Here is a 21,933-nt window from a genome sequence, read left to right as displayed (position 1 = left end):
ATCACCTCCACCCCCACCCTCCTTGTGGGGGACCTCAATGCCCGACACCCCAGTCTCGGCTCCCAGGGGCCCCACTCAAACTCCCGGGGTAATTCCTGGCTCTCCTACCTACAAACCACTGATGACCCTGTACGTCTTCTCTGCCCTCCTTCACCCACCCACATCGGGGGAGGGAAACTTGACTACATCGCCCTCTACTCTGACCCTCACCGCCCACACTCCACCCGCATCCTCCACTCCCCCCACAGTGACCATTTCCCTATCCACACTACTCTCCAGTACGTGAGAATACCCTCCCCCCCCACCCAAGGGCCCTAGGCTCAGCCTACCCCCTGCCAACATACCTGCCTTCATCACTACCATTGCTAAATGGTTTCAGGATCACACTGTCACCACCTCAGACCAACTCTACCTTGATCTGTCCAAACAATGCACTACCCTCCTCCGCCCTGCCCCAAAACACCGCCGCCCTAACCGCCAGCCCAGGAGTCATTGGAATGTTAACCGCGACCCTTATGTTAAGTCTATCCGAGTATGGCACCGACTAGCAGTCGACCAGTGGAAGAAATCTCCCAGCTCCCCTGATGCTCTACGCTTCCTGATGCGCACAAATAAAGAGCTCCAATCTGCCATCACTCTCGCACGAGAGAAGCAGTGATTTGACTTTGCTTCTTCTATTGACCAGTCTACTTCTATAGGTGATATATGGCGCACCATTAACCGTGCCCGGGGCATTAACGCCAGACCCGCGCTCCACCCCAGACCAGCTGCCCGAGCCGAGGCGCTCTCCCAGACGGTGCAGGAGGCCGCCTCCATTGATGCACTACCACCCGCTGTACGAGACCTCACCCTCGCACTGCAACCACAACGCCGACAGCGCATCTCCGAGTACCAAGACCTATCTGCAGACACTGACGTGCCTTTCACACAGTACGAACTGCTAAATGCTGTTAAGCGCGGCAGGTCCACCGCCCCTGGCGATGACGGCGTCACATATGAAGTGCTAAATGCCCTTATTGCCACCCCTGGTAACCCCCTCCTCTGTCTATTTAACCTCTCTTATGATACTGGTCAGCTGCCTCACTTATGGAAGACTGCCACCACCATCCCAGTTCCTAAACCAGGCAGACAAGATGAATATCATCCAATCTCCCTCATCTCCTGCTTCTCAAAGATGATGGAGCGCATGATATGCCACCGCCTCCACTGGAAAATTGAAGCCCACCTGCACCCTGACCTCTATGGTTTCCGCCCCGGAAAGAGTACTGTTCACTGCATCGCTCACTACATGGCGAACACCTCAGCCAAAACCTCCCTCTTCGTCGACTTCAAGGGTGCTTTTGATAAAGCCAATAGTGAAGTAATCCTTGAGGGTCTCACCCACATGGATGTGAAGGGCAAACTCCTCACGTGGATTGCTGACTACCTCTCCCGTCGACAGGCCCACACTCTTTAATGTACTCATGAACTCCATCTGCCGCCTCAACGACATCTTTGCTGAGCGCGCCCTAGACGGTCACATCATAAGCTACGCTGATGATATTCTCCTCCAAATTACTACAGTGCAACATGAACAACCTATACTCTCCACGTTCGCCCGGACCTGTCAAACACTCGGGCTAGTCATCTCACACACTAAAACCAAGTTCATCTCACACTTCCGGCGTCAGACTCCGCTGACTCTGCAAGGACAAGACATCGATCAAGTAAGCACCTACAGGTACCTTGGTCTACCCGTGCGAGCCACTACCAGCGCCACCACCTCTGCTGTCACCGCCCACGTCATCTCCAGTCCCTTACCCACGGCCTCAAAGGAGCCTCTGTCAGGGTCCTACGCCTCATGTACATTGCTATCGTCAGAGCTGTCATAGATTATGCCTCCCCTGTCCTTGTAGTTGCCTCCCAACGCAAGAAACAAAGCATAGAGAAAATCCAAAACAGAGTGATGAGACTCATCCTCGGCTGCCCTACGACCACCAGAATAGAAGTCATGCAGCGTGAACTGATCCTGCTTCCAGTCTGCGATCGAATTACTGCTCTCAATGCCATCCTAGGTGTTAAACTCCTTCGCAGTGAGAAAGCGACTCCCCTGTCTCGCTCACTGAACTTACATCTTGACTCCCTCCTGCGCCGGCCTGCCCCCATTACCTCTCCCTCCCTCTCTCAACACTGGCCCGTCCACACTGCTGCTGACATCCTGCGTTATCACCTCTACACCCCCTCGACCTCTCTCCCTCCCGAGTACACTCATCCACCTCTACCGCCGTGGACCTCCCCGTGTGTTGATGTTGTCGTCCACACCTTCCCTGGTCGTAAATCCACCCAACTGCGGTATATGCTCAAACTTAACTGCCTTGAGCAGATTGATGATGTCGCCTCTTCTCTTACGACCTCCCTCCCTCCTATGCTCTTCTACTGTGATGAGTCTGTCACCACGCTGGGCTGCGCTGGGGCAGCTGTATGGATTCCTGAGCGCCAGGCCCGCAAGAAAATCAGGGTCCACGACTGGGCCTCCTCCACTGACATTGAAAGCATAGCCATCCTCGCGGGCATTCATGAGGGGGCGACCTATGCTCGCACTGAACGCCGGAACCTCCTGATAATCAGTGACAGCACTTCTGCGCTAGCTAGGCTCAAATTACCCTCCCCCTCCTCCCCTGCCGCCCAACACACCCTAGCCGCCGTCGCCAATCTAGAACAAACTGATGACATCCGTGTCAAGTGTATTTGGATCCCGTCACATATAGGAATAACTGCCTGTGACACTGTTGATCGACTTGCCAAAGAAGCGACACAAGAAGAAGATATTGAAGCCACCCTCGCCCTCTCCCTGAATCATCTCAAATCTCGCATACACGCCACACAACGAGAAGCATTCGACGTAAAATGGACACACCTGAAACAACGGGGCAGCGTCACACTATGCCACTATGACGCTGTAACCGGTGACTCCAACCGCCACTACAAAGAGTATCAATCTCTGACTCGATCTCAACAGATTATATACATGAGACTGCGCCTAGGGTACAGGTACCTATGGGAGTACATTGGCAACCCTGAGCCTGGCCACACTGTTTGTAAACTTTGTGGCCAACCCGACTCTCACACCCTCTCTCACTACATCCTCACTTGCCCTATGACCTCCTCCTACAGGTCCCCAGCCGTTACCAACACCTCTTCCCTCCCTGACCAGATATCCCTCCTCCTAGTGACAGGCCTGGCACTTGACATTATTAGGGACCTGCCACGCTTTGCTATAAACAGATGAAATGTACCGGGAATTTCCTCCCCCCACACACTCATCATTCTGTCACTTTATGTAACTTGCTGACAAAACCCATGACCCTTCAGGCTTCCACGCCCTTAATGCATGAGTCATAAAGGCAAGCATGAACTTAGCATGCTTCCCAGATGGGCGCTGTAAACGCTTCTGCGCTTCACCTTGCACAGGATGTAAGGGGGTGCCCAATAAACTAGCCCCCTCCGGGGCAATCTGTAAATCCACCCGTCCCAGAACGTAGATAGAGTTCGGCCAACCGGGCTCCATGTTGTTACTGAGCTGATGAAGAAGTTTGCACTCGTACTGTACAGGATGATGATGATGTTGTTTACTCAGTAAAATTGTCATAGGCGTTTAAAATTGGAAAAACATGTTTATAAAGTATGTGGGACTGGGAGAGCCCGAGATGACTTCCCATCAGCTGAGTAAGAAGATGGCGTCCGGTTGCCCCTAACTCTTTCTACGGCTCTGACCCGTCCTTGTGATAGCTCTTCAGACGTACAGCTTGCTTGTTCTTTCATGAAATTGTATGTGCTTCAGAGTGCTCTCCGATTTGCATGTCTGCCTTAGTTCAGAATAATGATCGAGATGGAATGGCTTTTGAAAACTAACTTTTAATACGCTGTTTGTCTATGATTTATGTTTGTTGTTGGTAACAATAAAATATGATGGACATAATTAATATTTTTCTTCAGCCCTTTATATATTAATTCCGTTTGTAATTTTAAATAAATATCTAAAAAAAATAAATAAAAGAACATTACTGCTTAATTATGCGACCAATGGAATACTTTAGCTACGCTGCCTATACGTGGAGCTTGAATAAACTTTTGACATCTCGAAAATAGAGGGATGATATTCCTTACTATACCGAATAATGTCGAGGCAAAAGTTGCAAATTTTCCCCTTTATCGCGCTGTTCGTCAACTGTTGGCGGTTTTCATAAGTCAATTTTCTTTTGTTATAATAGTGAATTTATTTAGAGAAAGATTACAATGGTTCGAAATTGAGACTAGATCAAGTACGTTTTTATTATGCATTTAAGATAACTGTGTAAACGTCATTTGTTATTGTGTTCCGGCATTCCAACACTAGGGAATACTTTTAAGTGTGAAATTGGATTACTGAAACATTGCATGTGCCCTCAGCCATGCCAATGTTGTTATTGTTCACTTTGTACCTGTGTTTTTCTGGCTAAATATGATCAATCACTAACACCCTTGCCCCGTCGAAGCCCTTTATATCTGGAGAATCCGTAGTTAATCTCCCTTGCATCTTGCAAGTAATTTATTTTGACATTGCTGCAAGAAATAAATGTACTAACAGTACGTCCATTAAGAGAGATAGAAGCAAGTTCATCCAAATTGTAAAGAAATGCATACCCAAGAAGAGAACTAATTCACTGGAGAAATTTCAAAATGAAAACTGTAATTGTTGAGTAGTGTTGAGTCTGCTTAATAAAGTTATTTAACAAAATATTATCTTACACATAACCAATGACAAGAATAAATTCATGAAACATCATTCTAATTTAGCCTAACGGTCTTGGGTTATTGCTTCGGTTGCATGAGATCCAGTAGAGTTTTGTTACGTTAGGTTTGGTTTATATGCTTCCTAACTTGAGTCAAAAATACACAAGCCTAACCGCAAATGGAAGCCCAGTGAATCTCAGGCCAATTAAATAATTATGTAGATATCATCGGTTCTTCTAAACTTCTCTGCGTTTTTTTAATATAGAACGAATGGTTGCCAAATACCTTCAGAATTATTTTTTGTCACCTTACACCACATTGGTTAAACAACTTACCCTATAAATATATATGAAGTACTTTTAAAGTATCTCTCATGAAGTTTTACTTAATAACAAACAATTTCAATTTCATCAGTGGGATAGTGTATGTAATTTACCGCCACTGGAACATCCAGTCACCCACAAAACTCCTGTTGCTTCCTCTGCTGTTCCATGAATTCCAAGAGTCAGACTCGTGAACCCGAAGCAGTAGACACTGACGCATTCTTCTATCCATAAATGATTCGAATCCATGAATCTGAATTTTGGGGTTCGTGGATCAGGAGAGGCGACAAGACTTTTGTGGGTGACTGTACAGTACATCGATTTTCAAAGCAACAATACTATTAGTTCTATGACTTACAATTATCGGTCTGAAGACTATCAAAATAATCACGTTTTTAATTAATTATACTGCATCTCTTAAGAACACTTTTAGAAAACACTAAAAATATTGTATGTAAACTTTTTTCCAACATCAAATGTTTTACTCATCAATGCATATACCAAAACAACCTATTATTTGTCAATGTTTTAACAAATGTTCCTCAATAAACTTCGTGTATGTAAACATTTGGGTTACATAAAATTCTGCTGTACCTTCCCCTTTAAAGCCAAGAAAGATCTTTTGTGTTGAAGTGTTATGAATGTTTCAGTAAAGACAGGAGTTTAAAGGAAACTTTTTAAAGCACTTAGCATTCATGACATAAATGATCGATTCATGACAACAAGTGGATTAATGATGGGTAGGAGGGAAACACAGGGCTGAGCTGACTTCCTTTATTCCTGTTGATTCTTTCTGAAGATGGGCTCTATGTAGCTCGAAACGTTAGAGGAATAAACTCACCTAATCCGTGTGTTTCCCTTCCACCTATTAAATCAATTCATGACATAACTTGTTACTCCCACTAAAATAAAATGACAAATTAATATTTTTACTCGTATTGTATATTAACACGATGGATTACTTTTGATGATATATTATAAATTGCGTTGCCACTTCTGGTATTTCATTGTAAGGTTAACCATATTTATAAGTTCAAGATTAACGACGACTACGAAAAATAGTTTATTTTTCGTCAGCTCTATTATGTCTGTGTTACAGTGATCCCTCGGTACAATGCATCCAGGAAGAGCCACCTGACATTAACCTCTATTTGTCATATCAGAAACCATTACTTTATTCATATCTTACCAGTTTGTGTACATTATGTACAAGTTTGTAGTCCTCCACACGGTTGTACTGCTGTGAAGATGGTGGGAGTTTGTTCTAAGCAGCATCCTGACCGTGGCTGTAAATGCAGGAGTATACATAGACAATAGGCAATAATAAGGACACACAAGGTGAGAATTAAGACGCACTGGTGATGTCTGACCTCTTTACTTCCATATCAAGTGGACACGCAGGATGTGACCCGTGTCAAAGGGTGGTGGGACTTGGGGGGGATGGGGGAGGGATTCCAGGAACCGCCCACGTCCCCAAGGCCCGCCCTGGCAGTGTGAGCGTGTTGTAGCACAATAATAGCCTTTATTCTAGTAGTACGTAATGGTCACTTTACCATGTGGAAATCTCTTGTATTCTGTTGAGATTGTGGTAGTCTTTATTTTAATCTATGGTCACATGTTGGTTATTGTGATGTACTAATTATTGTCTGTGGTGGTTAAAAAACCTGCATCTGCAAGTATATTACAAGTGCAATGACTGTTTAAGACCACATAATAAGGTCATTAAACTGTTGTTGACCTGGAATTACATGTACAATCACAGAAAAGGTTGTGACCACTAGATAGTCTACAAAAATTATACATTGTTTCAAACCAAATTCCAAGATGATTATCACTCCAACAACAACTATACAACATTTCTCTCGCCGGGGGCTGCATGTCAGCCCCTGAACGCTGCTTACAAAGATGTCAAATGAACTGTCCACCCTAAAGATCGTCTTTGATTAATTATATTCAAAACTATGCATAACTGTCCAATGAAGAGAGAAGGTTACTTCATGTACTCATGCATAAGCACAGACACTAACCAAGGGGAATGACAGAGCCTAGACCACGTACACCGACTTTCTGGCGGAACACAGTGAAATGGGCTAAAATAACAATAAACGCTTCATTCAATAAATTATTGAGAACAACCTCAATGAAGAACAAAGCTTGCGGCAGCCACACCATGGCACCAAAATGTGTGACGCAGGTGTCTTGTGTGCAGCCAGCGTTTGTCAGCCTCGAACAACTCTTCCACAAGGCCAGTTCTCCCAGTCAAAACAGAAGCTAACACACCGAGGCTCACAGACGCCGGCCGCGCAACATTTTGTCTAAAGAGAGAGCAATACAGCGCATTCATCCTAACTAGTCCAAAACAAAGCCGCATTAGTCTCGAGAAGAGTCAGTTTCTGCCTCCGTACAAAGAGCAGCTCATGAGCACCAGTGACGCGAGACGACGACGACGAATCAGGCCCTACGCCGTGGCTTATTTGGACCCAACTCTCAACCAGCTCTTGAGAATATATGCCATAACACTACTGCATTACCAATTGGTTATTATTGACTGACTGGCCAAGGTTTCTGTGAGCATCGCAAATTGCCTGGCCAGTGGAGAGCTTTAAACTCACCTGTGGTCAAGAATTGGGGCCATCATCACATGAAGGGCAGTACGAAGCGGGACACTCCTCCTCCTTCTCCTCCTGCATCATCATCACCATCATCATCATCATCATCATCATCATCTTTTCATCTCCTCCTCCTCCTTCTCCTCCCGAGAACGCAACACGAGAAGCTAAACTAAACGCAAAGTAGCGTGTGTGTGATATTGTGCGTTTTGACCCGTATTAATGGAGAGACATAGAAACTGTCTTTGCTCGAGCGAGGGCTTCACTACTTGATCGTCAGAGCTAGAGTACTAAGCTGAACAACCACGTCATTAAACATTAAATAATATAATAGGCATTGCGATATTACTGTGAAATTGGGAACATAGTAAAGACATTTCTAAACCTAAGTCACAACATCTTTTTAAAGGGAGAAACCGGAGCAGTGACGGAAAAGTAGCCAGGAATGAAAGATTCGACACAAACCGGACCATATGAATATCTGCTGTGCGTTGTTAAAATGGCGTAATATTACCAACAATAAATATTGACACTATTGTATTTGTGTTTATATATTGATAACCAGACTTTAACCATTCTAAGAAACTCCTGCTAACATTTGTTTTGCCAAGTAACAAAAGCGATTATTGGAGTCTAGAACAACGGGGTTGCTCTTCATTATTGAAAGCAGACGGCAAACCAAATGCTTGCAAGTTACTTCGACATACAAATATGGAAATGATATCTTAAAATACCGTCCTAACAATTCTAAGGATCCTACAATTTTCCCTAAATTATTCATACTATATTTGATATATTATCTTTGATCAAGACCACTGTGCATTTTTTTTCTTGGCGACGAGATGTATTAACAATAAGAGTAACACCGCAGCTCCTCCAAACAAATAAAAAAATCCGAACTGACCATAATCAAGTATTGCCAGTACAGATCACTGCTCAAGGTCTGCTAAAGTCCAAGTTTATCTCTCGGTTTTGTTACTGTTTGTGTATATATATATATATATATATATATATATATATATATATATATATATATATATATATATATATATATATATATATATATATATATATATATATATATATATATATATATATATATAAATCTATTTTTTTTTCTCTGAGGGCTTCTCCGGCAGGTGCGGTGAAGCCTACGGGGCCAACAATTTTTTTTTTGTGGAGTTGTCAGTGAGTGTATTCCTTATGTGGGATTTAAATACTTTTTTCTTATGAATTAGCAGAGATTAAACCAAATGGAGTTATCCATGAAGGCTCTAATCAACCCTTCAGCCTTTATTTAAACTGAAATACCCAATAAGGCCGAACCTTAGACAAATAGCATTACCAAATGAGACTATAACATCATCCATATCAAAATGACATATCAAGAGTAATACGTCTGTTTCCTCGAAACACCCAAGATTTGTCTTTTGAATTTGCTTATTGTAGTCAGATGTGAGCCCTGGTCGGTATCGATGGAGGCCAAATATTAATTGTATTGCAATGCCACCAAGGCAGCAATTCTGCCTCATTCTATCACCTACACAAGTCACAAATTTACCGTTTCACTCAGTAAATGTCCTTATTAAAATGTTCACAATACTCAGGGACAATGATCAGCCTTTTTGAACAGCCCACAAAGGCCCACAATCCCTAATCGCTCCACAGATGCACAAAACTTGCACCAAAAATTATGCACAGGCGTACCGACATTACTTCATCCAAGCGCAGTTCCTCATCTAAGGAAACAAAATTGCTTTCAGTGTACATGATTGGAAGGCACAGCGCTTGCGATGGGCACCAAGACACCCCAGATCTACTACAGACCGAATGCCACGTTCCTTGAGTTCTAAAACAAAACAAGACCTCCACCAATTACTCTGAACCGTATTTGACACATCCCAACATTTTTTTTTATTCACAACATATGGCAAATGGGATATTATTGGGGTTGTAAATAAGGCTCAGAGTCTCTGATAGGGACACAAATACTCTCATGATGGTCACAGGCGCAGAGAAGACCACCACCACCTCCTGGCCTCTGTCTTTGTTGTCATCATTGAGTGTAATAATAGAAACATTTTCACTCTATTTAAAAACTGATGTCACATCTGTTTATGTTATTTATTATCAAGAGTATTATTATCAAGAACTTCAAAGAAATTCTTAGCGACAGTCTTCATTACACATTGGTTTTGAGCATATCATTCTGCATTCACCTCACCACATAACACCTTTCCATTGCTGTGTCAGCCTGGCACAAGTGTAAACCACTTATCGAAGGTCCATTTACTGAATTAAAATATAGGCTTTTTAAATTTGGTTGTATAAACTTGAGTTCTAGAAATATCTTCAGTTTGGTTGTTTGTAATCCATAAAAGGATGGATGTATTACTGCCACGTATATTATTTGCATCAAATCTTGTCCAGTCTCATAATGTGGGCTTGTAGGTAGGGAAGGTCCGCCGGGCCGGCACACCACCTACAATGGGACACAATCATAGTAAGTCTTGCCCGGACCCAGAAACAGTATCAGTTCCTCAAGTAGACACACTCTGGCCCGGCATGGCTGCCTTAGTATCAACAAGGATTCTGTTGGGCTGGGTGGTGAACACTTCACTTGAGGGTTATCTCATACTTTTCGCCTTAGTGTCCATGTAACAAGTGACGTGCGATGGTCAGAAGCTACGCTAATGCCTGCCTGCAGGGTAGCTCGACGATTGTCTTCTAAATACAAGCGTGATAGGCCCTGGGAGAGAAGAGACAAGCATGTCAGTAGCAAGTTGTTATGTTGCCATAATAATGATGACACACAGAAAACATTTAAGTAAATCAAAGGAGACCAATAACATAATAGGGCAGTTTAATTTCTTTTGATGCTGGCAGGAAGAAAAAAGGTGAAGTTGAAGAGTTTAGAGTGGTACATTATTAAATATCAAATACATAATATATCAGAAATATACCAGTGTTCTTACGAAGGGAATAATATCTAGAATCTTCTACCTAAGATAATGTGCTGGGTCATAACTACATAATTCTTTCAATACTACATCTGCAAACACTGTAGGTGTTTGTGTGTGTGTGTGTGTGTGGTTCCCACTTCAAGATTGATTTGATTGCTAATTTATCCCTTCAGTACGATGTCTTCTTATCTATTTTATTCTGGATACCGCCAAACGATTTTATTCAGCTGGGGAAGTTTCATTTCGTAGTCAAAGGGTTAAACAAAACTTCGCGGCTTCTACAAAATATATACTGTATTCAAACATATCCAGTATCCATTTGATCATAAATGCCCCCTTTTGCAAAGTAACACCTTAGAACATAAATTCATCCCCCTCTCATCCCACTGTAACTTCAGTATTATCATCTGGCTAGCACTAGACGATTACACTCAGCTGGAGAAACCCCGTTGGTAATGTCAAAGTGTTATTTTGCATTGTAATCTCTCTCAACTCATGTGCACTTTCGAATTCACACTTCAGAGTTCAAAGTTCCCACCTCAGGGAGAGAGAGGATTGGCAACGCTAAGTGGTAAAAGTGGGAGTGGAGCCAATTGTACACTAATGGGCAATATATGGTTTTCGAGGTACAGTTACGGAAACGTGTTCCTACACCCCTGTGGTAACCTGTGTCTCCAGGCGGCCAACCTATCCACCAATCACGTCCGTCGTTACACGACCAATACCTATTCATTCATAAATAGTGATGCTACTACAGTGACGTTGTTGTTTGGAGACACGGGTTACCAGAGGGGGCGTAGGAACATTTCCGCAACTGTACAACACTGGGGACTATATGGCTTACTAAGAAAGGTACTGGGCAATGATGGCCTTACGAGGTACAGTTGTGAGCAATAAATGGCTTACAAGGTACAGCACTGGGCAATAGATGGTTTACCAAGTACAAGACTGGGCAATAGATGATTTAATAAGCAGTACGAATTATACACAACATATGGAAGTTACGTGAAAGGGAAATGGATAATTAGCATGACCACTTGGGAGGAAGCGTGGATAGATGGGGATAAATGCTGTGTGAGGCACCGAGTTGACAAAGCTTGACTCTTTCCACTTGAGGCAGAGTATTATCCAGTGCTGAACACCAGTAAGTGGCAATACGTAATATATCTCACCTGGCAGGACACTGGGGAGACAGCCAGCACCTGTCACGCGGCATCGGTGGTCGCGGTGCCTCCTCCCGCCTATGTACACTAGAAACAAGAGCAGACGCCTTGTGGCTGTGGCGGCACTGCTGCGGACATCCGAGGGTGACAGGCCACGGTTGTTGCAAGTGAGGGAACTCTTGAAAAGTTTCACTCAATCACTTAACACTATTCTAACGTTCCATACATTCTGCACATAACACTCGCACCCTGTTTATGTCAACAGCATTACTCTTCGACAAAAAACAAACACATTTTGTCGATTACTGCATTCCTAAGCCTGGCATTATCACCAACAAACCAAAAAAATAAGTTTGTCCAACGAACACAGTGTAAACAGTCAGACGGGTTCCTTTTCTGCGTCTTTGGCTTCTGCTACTTCCTCCTCCTCCTCCTCCTCTTTCTTCTGACCGTAGCCTGGGTGTTCACTAATAGAATAATAGTGGCCATTATATACCACACCGAGTTCTCTTAGAGTATCGCCTCGGATTGTAGCTTTGATTGTCCAGTTAAAACAATCTTCCTCTTCTGCTTCACGATCTAATTTCTCAACATCAACTATTTTGGAAGATAGTCGATCAAGGATGACCCCAATGTCCTTGATAGAGAGGTGCTTCTTAGTGTCGACGGAAAGCTGATCAGTGAGCAAGAGGAACTTCTCGGTTGTGTGTGCCTCCTCGTCGTTGGTTGTATTTTCTGTTTCAGACTCTGAACTATCTTGATCCGGCCTTTCCCTCGGTTTTTCCAAGTTGGGCGTCCGGTATTCAGTCTGAGTCTGAGTCTGGAAGCGTACATGAGAACTACCTTTTGGGTGTTGTACAGCAGCCGCCTGAGCCCCTGGTTGGGCTGCCTTGCCACCAGGACTCTGGCTGGGAGGGTGAGTGTGGTGGTGGGCTGGCCGTCTCTCATGAGTACCTTCCTGGATAGGGGATGTAGCTACAGCTTTGTGTACCTGAAAATACGACACTACTATTAGTTATTTGGCAAGATAATTTATTAGTGTATAGTTTATAGTGACTACAACCTCAAGCTTGTGATGGCTACAGGCACTGGCACAAACCTTTCCATGGCCCAGATCACGGGCAGTGGCCTCATACGTGACACACCAACCATCCACATGCTCAACTACAGACAAGACAGTAAAGTATGGATCACAGGCAAAGGAATCCAAGGGGTTGCCGACATGTTGGGGCTACAAACTGATATCTAAATATGGGCAGAAACAATGAATGAAACGATGAATTTCATATGATGAATATGAAAAGGGGATAAGAGTCTCATGGCAGTTTTGTACCCATTAAATTAATTTAATTTGATTAAATGTATTTTTATATAAAATTGGCTTGTTACAATGATAGTATGTAAGTCTACGTAGAATATCTAACTCGTGGTTCCAGGAATGCCAGAAGCCTTGACACAAAGCTGTTTCACATGTTTCAGTAGATCACAATAAAACATAAATAAATATATGAATAGCGTTAAAAAAACAGGGAAACAGTATCAGCTGTAGTGACTGCCCCAGAATGTCGGCTTCTTGGTGGAAAGTCTTGGACAAAAATTACCTAAGTTAGCGAAGCTGAGGTGAATCATGGGCCATTGGGGTCACATCAGGTCGCTTGTTTCGGGTCTCTCGACAACCAACATCAGACGGCAAGTGAGAGGAAGCAACAAGAAAGAGGGCTTTAGCCAGAGCCTGTCGACCACGGGCTTTGTGGTCCTAAGTGTTGGCATCACCTTCCAGGAACCAGGCAGGTGGACATCACTGCACGCCACCAACTCTATTCTCCATACACTTATTGTCAAGCTGTCTGCTTTATGCTTATAAGAGATATTATATAATGAATATTATTAAGCAAATGGTTGAGTGGCTGCAAGGGATTATAATGATTTTTTAAAGACTAGCCTGTAACTGTTGCTACTCTTAGTCCGTTTGCGTATTTGTCATTACTGTATCTTATAATTTAAATATTGTGGACTCAAACTTGCAGTTCCCTTTTGCGTCTAATGTAGGAGCATGTAATGTAGCTTGTAATTGTTAATGAATATATTTGATCATGAAAGAATTTTGAAATTTAATCCGGATTACAACAGGATTCATAAAATTTTAATGAAGAATTGAATTTATTTATTATCATATTAACTATTGGATGGGCAGTTAGAGTTGATGAACTTCCCATTTAAAACAAAAGTTCACAATGGATAAATTTTTATAGAGCTCCTCCATTATCTGTGTTCTTGATTAAGGATAAAAATATATGTAAAAATAATTACTAGTCCTGGAAAGTGTACCATACTATTAACAACTACGTTCAAAAGTATCTAAATAGCATCCAGACACACCTACAATTGACCTCTACTTCTGGGACATGAGCAGCAACTGAACACCTTAGCTGGAGATGCATTAGAGTGATTTCCTACTTAACCTCAAGAAAATAATAGAATTTATGGTTGGACCTTTTTAAACTCAACTCTATGAGGTCATTATATCATTACTGAGTTGATAAAAGCTGATCTTTACTCAAAGTCTTATCTTAATAACACGTAATACAACTGATAAGAGGAGTTACAGCTGATCGTTTATTGCCATTTTTCTTCACATGATGTTAGCTTCTATGTATAGAGTAAAACTAGTAAACAACGATTTTTGCCCTCTTAAGAGTAAAGGCCCTCAAAGAGCGAAGCAAGTAAGTGTAAGTGAGCGCGAGCTGTGCACAGTTATGCAGCCGAGAAGTTTAGCTAAGTGCAGTTTAGCATTTTAGACATAACTGCATTGTCCATCATTTCATTTTACTGTACATAAAAAAGTCAGTATATATGCTGGGGGTGAACAGTTCACATGACTACACTGCCAGAAACAAGTTATTTCTCTCTATAATATTTTCATTACAAGACTTCATTTTTTTTATTATGACATAAAGCACAACAATTTCAAGCACCAACATTTGCCTTAAGTAGTTTTTGTGCAGTCGTTTCATTGCAGAACAAAGTTTGTACATTTCTAATTCATTCATGTGTAAGCGTGCATCACTCAAACTAACAGCTATGTGAAGCGATCAAAATATATATATATATATATATATATATATATATATATATATATATATATATATATATATATATATATATATATATATATATATATATATATATATATATATATATATATATATATATATATGTGTGTGTGTGTGTGTGTGTGAGTTATATCTTTAAAACAATAATATTTATATGAATCTGAAAAATAATTCTAAAATAAATAAAAAACCTAGGTGTTATCTTTAAATAAAATATATGATTTTATAACTGTACAATAAAAGTTTGCCAAAAATACCTATAAACGGTAGCATTTTCACCCAAACATTGTAACTTAATCAAGGTTTACTTCTCTACCTCGTCACCTGAACAGCTTAATGAATTCGGTAAATAGCCACAAAATCAACAGTTATTTTACAGTCATATTCTTATATTTAAGCAGGAAATGCACTTAACTGAAGTGTCTTACAAGCTTAAATACCACTAAGATGTTGAGGTTGATACTTCTACTTCAAGATTTAGACAAAACCAAAACACACTTTATAAAAACCTTGGACCTATAGCACATTTTACAACAACTATAATGTGACAGAAGCATTCAACTTTCCTTCCCCATGACTGCCGGCAAATTTGTTGGGAAAAAATAAGAGATTTGACACTACATCAAGCCTCTGACACTGGTCAGCGCCAACGGAGTACTTGGCATTAAGCTGGCACTAACATTACATCAAAGATTCTTGGGAAAGAATTTACACTATATTAGAGCTAATGATATAGATGTTGGAAGTGATTCAGAGACCTTGGCACACAAGTTGATTTTATGAAGGAGCTATAACAGCGCATTAAAGTCTGCGGTACATGACTTCCTAACATCAGGATGTGATATTGCAACACTCACTGGTGTAAGTGTTGCCACAACATCAGATGTTTTGATATGAGAAAAACTAGCCAATCACAAAAGCTGGCAGTATTTTGATCATATGACACAAGGTCTGGCACTACTCTGATCACCTGACATAAAGGTTGGCCTGTGACACAAGTGTTAGTACTAGACCAAAACCTGACAAGGTTTGGCATTAAACCAAAGCCTCTAATACATCATTGGCATTGGCTCGCTACTGACACAACGGTTGGCATTTGCATGTCTCTGAAACAACGGTTGCCACTAGAGAAGTCACTGATAAAAAACTTCTGACACAATATTAGCAATGAATCTCTCTTGACACAAAGATTGGCACTAGACGAGAGACTCTGACACAAGGGTTGGTACCGGACCAAAGCCTCTGACAAAATAATTAAAACTGGTCCAAAATCACTGCCACAAGGGTTGGCACTGAACCAAAGCCTCTGACACAAGGGTTGGCACTGATCCAAAGCCTCTGACACAAGGGCTGGCACTGGACCAAAACCTCTGACACAAGGGTTGGCACTGAACCAAGGCCTCTGACACAAGGGTTGGCACTCTATCAGAACCTGTTATAGGAGTTAGCACCGCATAGGAATTACCACTGCCTCTGTGACACTGGTATAGAGTTGGCACTGCCTCAGAGCCCTTGGCACGAAAGTTGGCACTGGATAAAGGTCCCATGTTTAATAGGTACCATTGTATCGTTGGCTACTGGTTAATGAACCGACGTCGTATCAGAGCCATTGGTCTAAGATATGGCACTGCATTGTAGGCCTGGCCAAGATTGGCACTGCATCAGAGTCTCAAGCACAAGAACTGACACTGCATCAAAAACAAGGGTACAAGGTTTACTGTTGAATTTGTAACAGCTACTGTCACACAAGTATGTAATGCAAAAATCAGAACCCTTATTTTGACTCAGACCTTTTTGGTGACCACTGCAGAGTAGCGACTGGTACATGTGTGGCACTGTACTAGGGTCTCTGGCACATAGAAACATAACTTACAAGGAGCACATCATCAGCCTAGCGTCCATCTGAAGGATGCTGTGATAAAGCCAAGCCCATAATGTAGAATTTTATCCAGAATATAACAGCGTATGTCCGCTGTAAAACTAATAGCTCTTTGCCTGCTTTCTTAATGAAAATATATATTTAAGGTGTTTTTTGGTGTACTGACACACTCCAGACCTTCTACATACTAAATATCAATTCAAAATGCGTGAAATTATCTCCCAGCGAGACTACATCAGTCTTAAGGATCACTGCGTTGCAAACTGGCTATTAATTATTAACTAAAAATAATAATAATAATATGCTTTCAGCTCAGACATACAAACACGATATATATATATATATATATATATATATATATATATATATATATATATATATATATATATATATATATATATATATATATATATATATATATATATATATATATATATATATATATATATATATATATATATATATATACCATGTACTTATTAAACTACATACAAACATCTTTCAAAATAATCTTTAGGTCCACAAATAAAATATATGCACAGAAACATAATATACAGAGACATACATGCATCCACTCATTTCATAGTAGTTCAATTTGAAACACACACACACACACACACATACGCATATATGCAATGTATGCAAGTAGGTAGGCAAGCATAAACACAAGTGTACACAAGTCTGTAATCAGTCATGGAAGCACGCAAAAGAAGGCGCACTCACACACTTTGTCCTGCTATGAAAACATCTTTCCTGCTGATCTCTGACAAATGTATAATAAGTTTAACTAGGACACAATATATCCTGAGTGCTGACATATAAATACTTTTAGAACACTACAGTTCTGCACACAAAGACTCATGTGTTCCAGAACATGGAAACATGTCAGTGTTTATACAGAAACAATCAAGCCTGCAAGCATAACGCTGCCCCTATGGGAATTTGCATCTAATGCTTACATTGTAAAACAGGAAACACTGTAAAAACCCAAAAAGGACAGACTTTGTAATTACCCTGATCGTTTGTATAAAACATCTCTTACGTTCACCATGTATGAATATCTTAATAATAATTTTGAGAGCTTTCATGTATCAAAGAATATTGAATGAGAAGTCATTTATGAGAAAAGAATTTCCAGGCATGTTCCTCTTCGGGTCTAAAATATCCTGCTTTTAACCTACATTATCAAATACTTTATGGGCTGAGCCACACAATCAGCGCAATGCTGGACCAGATGACAACAAATAAAACTAAGTCTATCAGTTAGAGATAATACTGAACCAGTAAACTGAGGTATACTGGACAAGAAATATAACGTGTAGATGGACCAGATGACCCAAAGTGATTCTGGACCATATACCGAGAGGCGGTGATAGTACCGCACAACCTGAGGTGATGCCAGATATGAAAACCTTCAAGGATGTTGTATCACACAGGAGCCATTGGATGAGACTACAGGAGAGGATCCTCAACTAAACAACCTGGAGTGACGGTGGACGAGGTAACTAAATAGGAAACTATACCTCACAGTTTAAGATGATGCTGATCAGGTACACACAGTAATAAAACACAGCCCAAGGTGACACTGGATCAGGGATTCCAAGGTGACACTGGACCAGGCATACTAATGTAACACTTGATCCAACATTCTAAGGTAATACTGGATTAGACATCTCATGGTAAAGTTAGACCAAACATGTCATGTGGTGTTGGACTAGACATCCAAAGGGTAATGCTGGATCAGGCAAGATGATGGCTGAATGAATAACTGAAGGCATAAAAGGATCAAACATCCAAGGTTGGCTCGTTAGATCATACACCCTAAGGCAATACTGGATTAAACATCAGATGAAGACATTGGACCACACAATCCAAGTTGATGGTACATCCCAAGGTGACACTGGACCAGACATCATTGGTTGTCACTGGACCAGGTATTATAGGGTTACACTGGACCAGGCATCATAGGTTAACACTGAACTAAACATCATAGGGTAACACTGGACCAGACATCATAAGGTGACACTGAACCAGACATCATAGGGTGACACTGGACCAGACATCATAGGGTGACACTGGACCAGACATCATAGGGTGACACTGGACCAGACATCATAGGGTGACACTGGACCAGACATTATAGGGTGACACTGGACCAGACATCATAGGGTGACACTGGACCAGACATCATAGGGTGACACTGGACCAGACATCATAGGGTGACGCTGGACCAGACATCATAGGGTGACACTGGACCAGACATCATAGGGTGACACTGGACCAGACATCCCAACACAAGTCAAAGACTGCAATTTTCTTGTGCTAAATACGGAAGACAGATCATACAATAGCTTATCATTAAGTTCATGAAACAAAATATTTGAAAGCTAAAATTATAACTAATGTTTTTGATTAACTTGCTAGCAGTTTACTTCATATTATAAAGCATCTATTAAAAACTTGAAAGAACTATGGGAAAATTTTACACAATACCAGGAGCGTTGTTGGAGGATACACTAACTCTGCACTATGATGCTCAACACACGATAAGCAAATTAAAAGGAGAAATACATTTCTAGTGGAGCCATTGTCACTTAAGGGTTTTGAAACATTTCCAGTATTAGCACCAATAAAATTGCGTCACACTGAGATCACCATATTTACGCTATAGGAGGTCAGGTGCCACTTCTGCCGTCTTGGCCAGGTCAACTACAGATAGACATCAAATAAAAGTGCAATGAGCTCTATAATGCTGAAAAAAATGTCATGCATTGCCTACAAAAATTTTCTTCTTCAATTTAATTGTAAGAAAAAATAAAGGGGGCATAGAAAATAAGAAAACATCTAAGGATGGATGAATATGATGACCTTTAAGTTGAAATGTGGTTAAAATACGGCTACTTTTGATGGTAGAAGATGTGCAAGTACAGCATCACCAATTAATTCGCAATACTAATAACAAATCAAAAGAGCAACAATAGGAAAGGCTACACTAGGAAAGAACGACTAATAACAACATCTCTAGTATAGGAACTTTACAACAAAAATATTACAGTTGACAAACATATATTTTAGTGACACAATGAAGCTAAAAAAGCTTCTCAGCTATTGTATGTCTTAGTAATCCGTCTAAGATCACCTATGAAGATAAATAAGAGTAATTAACCTGGCCATTACTAACCAAAACATGAAATCTTTTGAGGTACAATGTGAGTGATACGTTACATGCAAGCAAAGTTTTTTTTTTAAACTATGAATGATAGCATAATCAAACGAGCATTAAGGAAGCTTAAGGATGATATATTGTATATGCCTATGGTTCTACATCATTGCCTGAATAATGTTAAAGGTGGCTAGTCGACAAACAGCCCAAACCCGCTTGTTGGAAAATACATCCAACCCAGCCTCAAGAATTACCTGCTGACCACCATAACGCTCGCTAGTGATATAATTGTCATTATTTATTGATTCTTGAACAGACACAAAATATCTGGAGTTCATGTCGAAACTTTAGTTGTAGGAAGACAAATTTTGATGCTAGTGTGGTGATCTTAAGACAATTTCTTGAAATCTGGCTTTTTCTCTACACGGGCGACTACAAGCCAATCAAATGCTGCCAAAGCCCAGGCAACTTAACTGGTGGGGGAGAGCATGTATCTTTACAAGAAACTGCTACCAAAAACCTTGCAATAGCTGTGACTAGAATTGTAAGAGTTGGGGAAAACATGTTCGCCATATTTACTGAACTACCATGTCAGCAAGATCTTGTGAACTCAAAGCTGAGTCTCTTTCATAATCACTCATAGCAAACTGAAGCTTATTGCACTTCTATGTATAAAACTCCTTCAAAACCGCTTATAAAATCCAAACACTCTTTTCTTTCAACTGGAAGGGATCTTTATTGGCATTGTGAGTTCACGAAACATTGCCACGGTAGCTTTGAAAACAAATAAAAATAATTAAGAAAAAAATTAGAGGTGGACAGGTTTACTCTCCTCCAGCAGCACTGTGCCATCACACTACAAGCAACCTAAAGGTCCATCTGCCCCGAAAATAATTGTTTGGGGTCAAGTATGGTTGATAGGCATCTTCTGGTTAATGAAATTATAAAGATTTGCCTTATTACTGAATGACAAATACTGTTTGGTGAGGAATGTGGAGCAGAGATGCAAAATTAAGGGCAGATGTTTACCAAGTGACATACTGTATTACCTAAATGGAATGCTTGCCTATGCAACCTAAAGGAGACTCAGCATGACAGCTGTAATTTTAGAGGTTACACTGACAAATGGAAAATTATCTGAAAACATGAAATTAAGTGTATAAAACTCTAGGGCAAACAGGAAGCTAATGTGAAATAAATAAATAGGAGAGCCTTATACGACATTATAAGACAATACCATAGAAAGGGTAAATTTTATCAATACAATGAATATTTTAGGTTAAAAAATATGTGGGATGATACCTATATAGATAAGAATATTTTGAAAACTAAAATGAAAGAGGAAGCAATAATGCCATGCAATTATTCGGGGCAGCTGGACAATAATTTTGTCCTGGAAATGGATAGGACAGTGAGCATTACATAACTAGTCAGCACCAACTTCTTGTTAAAATACCTTAATTGGTACAGTGTTACGGGTAATGGAAGTGATTTAATGTATCAAGCTATAACTAATTACATTATGTACACTACTGATAAAATGTCAAGTATTCAAGCTAGTTTTCCACTTTCACATGTGAAGCCACTAGAAATCTAACTTCATACTGTATTTTATTGAAGTTTTCACACAGTTTATTTTACTGCTCACTGTGCAAACCCATTCAGAAACTACAAAAATGCGACATCGAATAATGCAATATTAAGAGGTATGAGAGGCAGTCATTAGAGGAGGAAGTGAACAAGTCCAGCAATAATAGGAAGATGAACAAGGTCCAGCAACTAGTGGCTCAAACTCGTTATACCTCCTAGAAGAGCTGGGCTGCACTGCCTTCCTCACTGGGCAGTGATAAGATATATCAGAGGCAGACACTGATTCATAACACCTCATGATAACACAGTTAACTCTTTAATATATTTAATGATCGGAGCCTTACCACCCTAATGCTAGCACTGCCCAGTCAAATCTCG

At 40.8% G+C, this 21,933-nt stretch overlaps 1 protein-coding gene across 6 annotated transcripts in view; it reads right to left on the bottom strand.

The window, feature by feature from the left end:
- Nucleotides 1-6,434: 6,434 nt before the first annotated feature.
- The window catches only part of LOC121871795, a 127,320-nt gene continuing 111,821 nt past the window's right edge, over nucleotides 6,435-21,933 (bottom strand). For all 6 annotated transcript variants that reach the window (XM_042374285.1, XM_042374284.1, XM_042374282.1 and 3 more), the window contains 2 exons: nucleotides 11,820-12,801; nucleotides 6,435-10,433 (listed from right to left, as the gene is read on the bottom strand). In XM_042374285.1, the coding sequence (XP_042230219.1) occupies nucleotides 12,190-12,801 (612 nt within the window). In that variant the 3' untranslated portion in view covers nucleotides 6,435-10,433; nucleotides 11,820-12,189. The remainder of the gene's footprint in view (nucleotides 10,434-11,819; nucleotides 12,802-21,933) is intronic.

Source organism: Homarus americanus, unplaced genomic scaffold, assembly GCF_018991925.1.
Source record: "Homarus americanus isolate GMGI-L3 unplaced genomic scaffold, GMGI_Hamer_2.0 scaffold39675, whole genome shotgun sequence".
In the NCBI taxonomy this organism is placed as follows: domain Eukaryota; kingdom Metazoa; phylum Arthropoda; class Malacostraca; order Decapoda; family Nephropidae; genus Homarus; species Homarus americanus.
The sequence above is the reverse complement of the archived record's forward strand: the minus strand, read 5'-3'. Positions and strand labels throughout refer to the sequence as shown.